Source organism: Belonocnema kinseyi, chromosome 9, assembly GCF_010883055.1.
Source record: "Belonocnema kinseyi isolate 2016_QV_RU_SX_M_011 chromosome 9, B_treatae_v1, whole genome shotgun sequence".
NCBI classification, from domain to species: Eukaryota; Metazoa; Arthropoda; class Insecta; order Hymenoptera; family Cynipidae; genus Belonocnema; species Belonocnema kinseyi.
In genome coordinates, this window is record NC_046665.1 from 6,166,985 (window position 1) to 6,178,236 (window position 11,252).

Here is an 11,252-nt window from a genome sequence, read left to right on the forward strand (position 1 = left end):
ATTTATGTTTGACGTCTTCCAACTTTTAGTGAACAATATTTTGTTTTTTGTTTTTATCCGTCTCCTAAACATATTAGTTCAGTTTATTTAAATGTGGCAAATAAAGTAGATCTAACTTTTGTTCGCTAATTTATAAAGAATATTTATTTATGTTACTTATTACATTAATGGTTTGTTTGCCTTGACGCGAAACATTTGTACAACTTTGAACTATAAATGTTACAAATTCAACATCTTCAAAATTTTAAAATTGTTAAATTACAAACTTTGTTTCCTTTACGTTTCACAGTTGAAAACTATTTAGTTGCCAATACATTTATTTTGGTAATGCGCCAATTGATAATTAATTCACGTACGAATACAGTCATTTTATAGAGAAAGTTGTGTGAAGAAACAAAAAAAATTATATTATACTTATTTACTGGATCGTAGAAACCTGTTTTAGATAAGGCGATTCTAAAAGTACTGACCCCTGAGTAACTTGGGCAGACAGTGGAGCCCCCCGCTTGCCGCTTTTGCTCCAAGCCACTGGTATGCGTCCGTGTACTGTACACAACGCGCCAGTTTCAAGCGAGAAAAAATAATCTCCACTTTCAATAACATTTTCGGGAAAAAGCGAGCTAAACGGTTCGGTATGATTGCCTTTAGATTATTTGATTCAAATATTGTGGCCCACAATTTATGCGTTTAGATATAATTTTGATGTAGCCAAATTGACAGCCGTTTCAGGGACCCGTGGGAATACCGACGAGTTCCCCGCTTTCCGTTCCTAGCCCTCGCGCCAACACACTACTATACCGTTTCACTGTACAGTTCGCGCGACTTTCAAGCGCGAAATAACACTTTATTTTCAATTACAAAATACAACAACAAAAAGGATCTTTTCGGGAAAGAGCGACCTGAACTGTCCGGTATAATTGCATTTAGATCATGTGCTTAAAATATGGCGCTCAACAACTCAACCGGTTAGATTTAGTTTGCCCCTTGCGAATTGACAGCAGTTTGATGCGCCTTAATGGTACAAGTTTTCAGGAATATATAATTTTATTTTATTCAAGAAACTTTTCGAAACAATTACAGAACTTTCGGGCCCTAAAGCTCTATTTAGCGGGGCTGAAAGCTATGGACGCAAGAGTCCAGAGTTTGAATCGTAAAATTTTGAGTTGCCTAGACCTGAAATATACTTAACAATATTAACTGAATAGTTAAAAGAACTTAGCAAATAATATAACTATCCAATTTACAGACAACTGTGAGATTTTATTGAGCATTCAGAAAAATCTCATAGCAGGTCATCAATCACTAAAAGTAGCATGAATAAAGTATAATTAAATAACCTTTTTTTTAATTCCTGAATTTAACTTTATAAAAAGACAAGTAATTTCTTGATGGTACAAGTTTTCAGGAATATATGATTTTATTTTACTTAAGAAACTTTTCCAATTTACAACTAAATCTATTCAGTGAATTTTAAGCAAATGCAAGTCAACATTGTACAACTCAAACTCCGGATTCTTGTTGATAGCTTTCTGCGCAGCAAAACGTATCTTTCTGGTCAGCATTTTGTCGATTCTAGTTTAAAAGAAATTAGCTCTTTTTGTTATAATATTCTTAAAATTCAAGAAGGGCTCATTTGTATCATTTAAAGTTCTTTATATTTTTAGGTTAAAAAGAGCTTAAATGTGCTTTATTTTAATTTAATATAAATACAGAGATGTATTGCAAATGATTCTATTCATTTGGATGATTTACTATAAGTTGAAATGTTTTTTTAGGGCTCAAAACTTAAAAATAAGTTTTTGAACTTATTAGAATTTCCAAATTACTTATCTATTTTTTTTATCAATTCTAAAGCTGGGGGGTTCGGAAAAGTGTTAAATAATACCTCATATTCTCTAATTATAAAATATTGTGCAAACTCGATTTTAACCAAATAGTCTATTTTCTGTGCTAATAACACATATTAATATTTTAAATAAAAGATTTATGGAAACGGTAAAACGAAGTTTATTTTAAACTATTCAAATATAAGTCCATTAAAACAATATCTACTTTGGGACATGAAAAAAACATAGTTATTTAATTCTATAATAAAACTTTTTTGAAGAATGAAGGCTGGTTTGAAGATATTCCCTAACTTGAAGAGAAGTTCCCAGACATTAACATACCTGTATAAATCTCAGAGTATATGCTAAAGATTCTCAAGGCTCTGAAAAGCTCTGAGAAATTCTCCGCAGGCACTCACGTAGATATATTTAAAGTTCCCGGTAGCTCGTTTAAATGGTTTAAGAGGGCTGGGGACACCCGTGGGAATTCCGAGTTGAGTGTGCGAGAGAGACAGAAATATGATAAGCACGCCCCAAAGGGTGGAATTATGAGTGGAAAAAAATTTCGACAGCCAATCACAGTTGGAATATTTTCAGAAAAAAGGGTACATAGTAAAAAAAATGTGAAAAAAATTTCCTGCGAGAAAGAAATAATCAGGGGACCGTCAGCCAGGTTCAGGCATTGTCTGGAAAACGGTACCCTTGCAGCGGGTGGTAGTTTGTCGAGCGGACGGTTTTTGGCCTCGCAAGACCTTCACATTTTTTGAGATTAGACACAGCGGATAAAAATCAGAATCTTGTATAATATTCATTAATTAAATTTTAATGTACTGCATTAACCTCGTTATATTATTATGAGTAAATCAAAAAAAGATTTTAAAAAATCGGTCAATATTTTCAATGTTAGTTGATCGTTAAAGCTTTATGTTCCTAACTCGATTACCAATCCAGGCATTCCATATAAGTTATAATTATTATCAATGGTTTTACATGCCTATTGTTACATGCTTATTGTTTTGAAATTTGTTAAATAATCATTACTTTTGTTGTTGCTACTATAATACCGTTTTCTATGAAAAAAGTGACTCCTAAATGTATATATCATTCGATTCAGAATTTCAAGAAACGTGCAAATTCGTTGAACGTCAGAGTTTGAAATTTTGAAAATGCTCCATTTGAATTTTCTTCTAACCGAAACATTTCATTGGGATAATTTCGAAAATGATTTCCGGGCCTGTCATTATTGTTTCACAATTAGAGTGTAAGATTGCAATAGAAAACACTTTCTTGCAGTATTTTGGGAAATTTGAAGTTATTTCTCGGCTCGTAATGATAAACAACTTTTTTTAAATAAATATTAAAAAAACAGAGATCAATGAAGTATGTGCACGGAGTAAATTAAAGGGAAGTAACTACCAATCTTGACGGAAGTTGCAAAAATTTGCTAAAAATACTTCTCTGACGTTCAACGGATTTGCACGTTTCGTAAAAGTCTGAATCGATTGGTATATACTTTTAGGAGTCACTTTTTTTATTAAAAAATGGTATTATATTAACAATAACCTTAGTCAAAGTTAGCCTACTTATGAAGAATTATTTGTCGGCTCGTAATGATTATTTCACAAATTTACAACATTAGTAACATCTATTGACTTTTCATCTACAAGTATATGTACCTATCTAAACAAATTTCTTCAATAAATATGAAAAAACAGAGGTCAAGGAAGTACCTGCACGGAGTAAATTGAAGGCAAGTAACTACCAATCTGGACGGAAGTTTCTAAAATTTGCTAAAAATACTTCTGACGTTCAACGGATTTGCAAGTTTCGTGAAAATCTGAATCGATTGATATATACTTTTAGGGTTCACTTTTTTCATTTAAAAAATGGTATTATACCAACGATAACCTGTCAGTTACCCTACTTTTGAAGAATTATTGCATTTCATTTTTATAAAAAAAGTGACTCCTAAAAGTATATATCATTCGACTCAGAATTTTAAGAAACGTGCAAATCCATGAACGTCAGAGAAGTATTTTTAGCAAATTTTTTTGGAAGTTAAAATTTCGTTCATTTCATTGGAGAATCAAGAGAAAATTTAGAAATGAACCTAAGAAGGTTTTCTTGCGATTGGTGCCAGATGTGAAACATAGTTACCGTAGGCATTGTGACCTTCGGGGCTTGGGACACAGCTGCTGTCCGACGTGAGGTAAGGGGCATGCAGTGCAATGAGTACAACAGCGTGGGCGTGCCTAAAAATCTCCGTAATATTTGGCCGCTAGGAGCGGTAGATGCTGGCCTTAAATTTACTCCATGCAGACACTTCGTTAAACTCTGGTTTTCATCATTCTTTAAGAAAAATTGTTTAGATAGGTACATACACTTGTAGATGAAAAGTCAATAGATGTTATTAATGTTGTAAATTTGTGAAATAATCATTACGAGCCAAAAAATTAGTCTTCAAAAGTAGGGTAACTTTGACTAAGCTTATTGTTAATTTAAGAAATGTTTATTGCAATTTCAAAACACTATAGACATAGATCATTCTTTTCTGAATGCAAAAATACGATATAAGTCATATTTTTCATTGTACTTTCGAAGAAAATAGAGTTCAACGATGACCTTACAAAAGCTCATGTCCACATCCCTCTTAAAGATTATAATATGTCCTTTCCGAAATTGAAATAAAAATACGATCATAACTAACAAGCAGAGAGGCTGAAAATGAAATAAGAATTCGGTCATAAATAACAAGCAAAGAGGTTATATCAACAGAGTAGCCGACACTCAAGGGTCCTTTGTTAAGCTTTCGGATTAAAATTTAGAAATAGATTTTTTACATTTCATAGTTAACAGCCTAAAACATAATAATTCGGAATCTACGGGTTTCGATGATTTCAGACATCTAATTTTTTTAAATGCTTAAAATTGGAATTAATACAACGCTTCTCGTAAATGGAATGAGGTACGCCAAAAAAGACATTTTTTAATTCAACTAGAAAATTATATATTAGTATATAAGTTATAATTATAAATAAGTATAATGAGAAAATTCATGAATTAACAAACAAATTTTTTGATAATTTGAAGAGAAATTTAAAAAGGGAGAGTCGGGTTAGCGACGGGTAACTACTGTAAATAACTCTGCCCGCCCGGTACGTGACGAATGCAAAAGGAGCATTATATTACCATCGCATCACTCTTAGAAGGGCCTAAATCTCTCTATTTCTGAGACTAAATCATTCAAATCGAACCTGCAAATAGTCTCAAACCGGCAGTATATTTCGCCTGAGAATACTCTGAGATTTCTATCAGTAGGGCAACAGCGAATATATCAATATATATTTAAAACAAAATAATAAGTACCCTTAGTTTATTTAGATGTTTGATATTCGCTTCATTACTGAACGAATAACTTAATTTTGCACACGAGTACTTACTTGCAAACGAATGATATTCAGTTGAAAAATTATGACATATTTGGCGCAAAATTAAGGCCACACATGATCGCGATCTCGACAAAAATCTCGAAAAACATGAATGTAGTAGAGAAAAGAAAGAAGAATATATGATCTGGACTATTGTGTAATGAAAAATTCGATAAGGATTGAGCGCAACGAAATTTACTATCAAAGCATGTATGTCTAAAGTTGGCGCGCACTTTTGTAACTTACCGTTGGCATCATGTATCAAAAAATTCATTGTTTTGTTTTGCTGAGTCATCCCTTGTATTAATACGTCAATGGAATCTTGGAAATGATCCTCGAGTTTGCTTGAAAATTGCGGGGAAATAATATATCATTAGGTACAGTGGCTATTGCATACTCGACGTATCACTAAAATGGCGACTCCGGCGGGACAACATTTACGAGAATAATTTTTTTATAATAACCTTCCACAAAATAATTGTGGGACATGGATTTTTTAAGTGGAACAATAACAATTCCACCAAATTAATTTTAAGCATACAGTGGCCTTACTGGCGGATATTACTGCAATAAGAAAATGTAACTTTCTGGTGCAAGCAGAATACACAAGAGTTATGTACACTTGGCGGCGGCTCAACAAAGCAAAACAGCTGATTGGTTCACGCACGAAGTAATAGTAAGGACACGCTACGCGATGCATTTACAGCGGACAAGTGTGGCATCTTTTTCGGAATAGTTGGGGCTATAGCACATATAAGAGAGCGAGACATCACACCATGGACTTGAGAATGGTAGGACTCAGTGGATATTCGCGCGCAGGATTGCCAGATGACTGAGCACTGAAGGCGCCATTTTTGTAGTTGGGAATCGCCAACCTTATATATTGAAATATCACCATGAAAGTAACAACTTAAAATTAATCACAACATGTAGCCATTCCAAGGGTTCTATTCTTAAAACTAGACCCTAGATCTCGCATGCGACTTTCCGTGCGAGATCGAAAATGCTATTCTTAAATCTTGTGTCAGGTAGGTATGCCCCATCGTCATATAGAAATCAGCCCCCTGCCTCGACCATGTATGTGTATGCATAGTAGTTTTCTTACGATCCGGAGGGGAAATGTCGGTCAAACTAAGCCAACAGATAGCATCACAAAAAGTAGGTCTGTCTTTTTCATTGAATTGCATTAAGAAAAAGCAAAAATAATTAAAAACTTGATACTGCTTGCAAATAAACAAAAAAGAATATATGAAAAAAAGAGTAACTATAATAATTATTTCAAAAAAGGAAAAAGTCATGGAAATATGTAGTTTTATATGAATAAAATTTCATTTTGAGATACATTTTGAAAGCAGTTCGAACTTTATATTTTTGTGATTTATTTTGCTCATATTATTGAATTTATTATTTGTTAAAGTTAAACGAAACCATTTATTGTTAAAATCATTAATGTATCAAATGAAAAAATTAATAATATTTATGACCTCAATGACAAAAATATTTAAAACATATACATGATCAAAAGAATGAATGAAAAATATATTACTTATATCCAATATAAATATTATAATAATTAGAATATGTAAGACTACAACTTAAGTTGCAAGGTAAAGAATCTTTGTACCATTAAAATCTTAAACATTTTTAAGTTTTGATGGAAATATTTTTAAAAAGTAGTGATAATTATAATTAAAATGTTTGAGGGAATTATTTGGAAAAAAGTCAATGACACGAATGATAAATAAGAAAATAGATTTAATATAATGTATATATTTATTTCAATTGAACCAAACATCATATATGCATTTAAACAGTTCAATAATTTATTCTTTTCTTAATCTTGAAGGCTTTATTCTCGCTGCATTCAGACCCTAATCATTTTATTTACAAATTCAAATTTAAAGGAGATTTTAAATTAAATAGTTAATTATATTATTGCAAACCTCATTTCTAAAATAAACAGACTATAACCTATCAAAATCTATAAACAGACGTACTGTACTCATGACGCACAGTTGGAGGAAATGCACTTTTTTCATTCAAAAATGTCCAGAGACTTCAATTTTCTCGCGATTTTGAATTTTTATGTTTTAAATTAAAGATCCTTAAAATCCATAGATCTTGACTCTCCAAAATTTTGTCTCCTCTATTTTTTTATTAATAATTTTTCCAGTCAAAGTATGAACGAAGTCTTATTATCGGTGAAAAAAAATTTTTATTGCTAAAAGTACTTCCCATTAATGAACAAATGCCATTTAATAACAAAAATAATTTAAAAGTTTATAATAACTACTGTGATAAACAATTTTTGTGTCAAAATAATGGAATTTGAGATTTTTCAAATTATAATTTCCTTCAATGGCCAGAACGACTTCAGGTATTCCTTAAAATAATAAATATTTAATAATATTTGATAAAATATGATTATTTCAATTTTTTTAAACAAATTATATTAACAAATTTAAAATGTTTGCCCTTTCGCATAGAAAATTTTTTTGCAATGGAAATGTTTTAAGCTATTGGACGAATGAATGCTAGTCACAAAAATATTAGAAGAGTTAACAATAACCACTGTTATTAACAATTCTTGTAACAAAATATTTACACTTTAGGTTTCATCGAATTTAAATTTTCTGTGATGGCCAAGTCGGTGGGTTATTGTCAAAAGATTTTGTATTGAGTGAATCTTAGCCAGCATTGTTATGATTCATTTCCAATCTATTACGATTGAAAACCCGACTTTTTCCAAGTGAAATTTCCAACATTAAAACATTTTTTATGTAAATTGTTTATAAACATGTAAGTTGTTATATTCCGCTAAACATGATCAAAGATACATTTTTTAGGATTATCTGTAGCTATTGTAGCGATTAAATAAAATAAAATTTTTGATAAAACCTTACATTCGAATATTTTGTCACGAGAATTATTCATAACAATGGTTATTGTTAACTTGTCAAATATTTTTGTGACTAGCAGAAATTCGCCCAACAGCTTTAAATATTTCCAGTGTAAAAAAAATGCTATGCGAAATTTAAATTTCTTTACCTAATATATTTACAAAAATTTAAATTGTTATATTTTATCAAATATTATTAAATATTTATTGTTTCAGGAAATGCCTGAAGTCTTCCTGGCGCTTAAAGGAAATAATAATTAGAAAAATCTCAAATTATAATATTTTGCTACAAGAATTGTTTATAACAATAGTTATTATAAACTTTTATACTATTTTTGTTATTAAATGTAATTCCTACATTAATGTGAAGCACTTTTAGCACCAAAAAGTTTTACCCATAATAAGACTATTTGTTAATTTGCTTATAAAATTTGTTTGCAACTAATAAATAGAATGATAAACAATTTATTTGTATTTTATGAGTTGCTAAACATTAATTTTAGACAATATAAAGTTTTCCTGATCAGTTATCAAAGCGTAAAAAATTGTTATGTACAAAATTTCAGTTTTTCCATGATTTGAGTAGACAAACTATTAATAAACAAATAGAGAAGAGAAAAGTTCGGAGCGTCAAGCTGAACGAAAAAAGTGAATTTCCTCCTACTGTCCGTCATGATTACGGTACGTTTGTCTATAGAGTTTAATAGTTTCTAATCTGTTCATTTTAGAAATGAGGTTTGCAATAATATAGTTAACTATTTAATTCAAGATCTCCTTTAAATAAAATTTTTTTAATAGAATAATCAGGGATTCAATGCAGCAAGAAAAAAGCTTTCAAGATTAAGCAACAAAAAAAGGATTGCACTGTATAAATGTATATATGATATTCCGTTCAATTCAAATAAATATATACATTATATTAAATGATATTAAATCCACTTTCTCATTTATTAGTCTTTTCATTGACTTTTTACCAAATTATTCCCTTGATATAAAATATACGTCATATATTTTTCATTAATTCTTCTGATCATGTGTATGTTTTAAATATTTTTGTCATTGAGGTCCTTAATATTATTAATTTTGTCATTAGCTAAATTAATAATTTTAACAAAAAATAATTTTTTCTAACTTCAACAAATAATAAAATCAATAATATGAGCAAAATAAATCACAAAAATATAAAGTTTAAACTGCTTTCAAAATGTATCTCAAAATGAAATTTTATTCATATTAAACTACATATTTTCAAGACTTTTTTTTAAATGATTAGTTATATATAATTAGTTATTAGTTAATAATTAGTTATTAATAATTAGTTAATTAATTATCAAGATTTTAATTATTTTAGCTTTTTCTTAATGCAATTCAATGAAAAAGACAGACCTACATTTTGTGACGCCATCTGTTGGATTAGTTTAACCGACAATTCCCCTCCTGATCGTAAGAAAACAGAAAAGTGGGGGCGATGCATGGGGCTCATAGAAATGGGCCGATAAGGGTGCTTTCATGACTCTGCAAGCTGGCAGCCTGGATCACACCAGGTACAGTCAAAGATATTATAAGCCTACATGCGGCACGTGTACAGTTCGAGGAACTAATTGTAGATGGCGCTCTCAGCAAAAATTGCCCGATCCCCCCATGCCTCTCAACCCGAAGATCACACACACACCAACTACTTTGCCCCTGCAACCTTCACCCGTCGAACAAGTCCATCAAATAGCCGCTACTAAGTCGGTAAATACTAAATACTTAAAAATATAAAATACAAATTTTATATTGAGAATTTTGATTTATTATTTTCAATTAATGAATCAATTATTTAAATACATTTTTCATCAAGAAAATACGTAGATGCATAAAATTTACTTTTAAATTGAATAAAAATGTAATTGTATCGTAGTAGAAATTCTACTAAATGAAACTATATGTTTGAAGACATTAAAAATTTTAACTGATAAATATATTGAGTTGAAATTTAAAATAATTAATTTTTTAAATAAATATGATCGCATAGCGTTCTCGCATGTATAATTAGCGATTTAGAGTTTTTAGATGTAGAGTTAAATTTTATAAGAATACCGCCTCTCTCACGATGATTAATTTAAGTAAGCAATAATTCGTGAATTGGTATGTTTGTGTAATTAATTATGAATTAAATAAATTATAATGAAACGATAAACTTATATAATAAAATTATTTTTTTTTATATATAATATTTTATAGAAATTTATGTATCTTACTATGTATGTAAATTATGTCCCGAGTTTTTAAATTAACAACCCCATAATTTCAAAATTCCAAAAATGTATTTTGGAATTTTACTCGAGTGGTTGATCAGAATATATAATCATTTTGCCTTAAATTTCTCAATTTAAGGTAAAAGCTCAGATATTTATTCTTTGCATTTAGAATGCTTGAATGAAACTTTATCAAAAATATCTCTTTAGGTCGCAGTATTTATATGCATGTTCATATTCTGAATTTTTTGCTTAAATAAGTATAGTTAAAGATTAAGTTTCTCAGAGCTCTGTAGGCTTTGAGGTACACAATATTATCGTGACACTCCCGCTGCGCACTCGTTTTTTGACAGACAGTTGTAAATTTATATTTTCTGAACCACCTTAAAATAAACTTAAAAAATACAATCCTTTTTTTAGACATTTTTCTCTATCTCGCGTTGTTATGCTAATAATAGGATTTTGGTTTTCATATTATTTTTTATACATGTATAAAGCAAATTATCCTACAATTCTTCTTTTAGATTTTTTACGTATCTCGCGTCTTTTGGCGTAAAATTGGAATTTTCGATTATCTGTATATATTACTTACGATAAAACAAAATTACGAGCCCTAATGAAAAGTGATTTAAAGAAATTTGGTAGGATTTTTCAAAACCTATCATTTCTGTCTGAGACTTTTTGTCGTATTTTGCGTAATTTGGTTCAAAATTGGAATGTCGTAGTGTCAAATTTCGGGCAATTCTAAAACTTTCTCCATCATACAGTCTGTCAAGTTAAAGCGTGGGTGGCTTTACTCGCAGTCGGTAAGGTGTATCGACATGATTTTGGTGTCAAAATATTAAGAAGAGCTCCCTCT

The 11,252-nt window shown here is 30.2% G+C and overlaps 1 protein-coding gene across 1 annotated transcript in view; it reads right to left on the bottom strand.

Annotated features, from left to right (window-relative positions):
* LOC117179428 (transcription factor Dp-1) overlaps positions 1 to 5,980 on the bottom strand; it is a 175,240-nt gene extending 169,260 nt beyond the window's left edge. The window contains exon 1 of the mRNA XM_033371200.1: positions 5,501 to 5,980. Coding sequence (XP_033227091.1) covers positions 5,501 to 5,549 — 49 coding nt within the window. The 5' untranslated portion in view covers positions 5,550 to 5,980. The remainder of the gene's footprint in view (positions 1 to 5,500) is intronic.
* Positions 5,981 to 11,252: the final 5,272 nt, after the last annotated feature.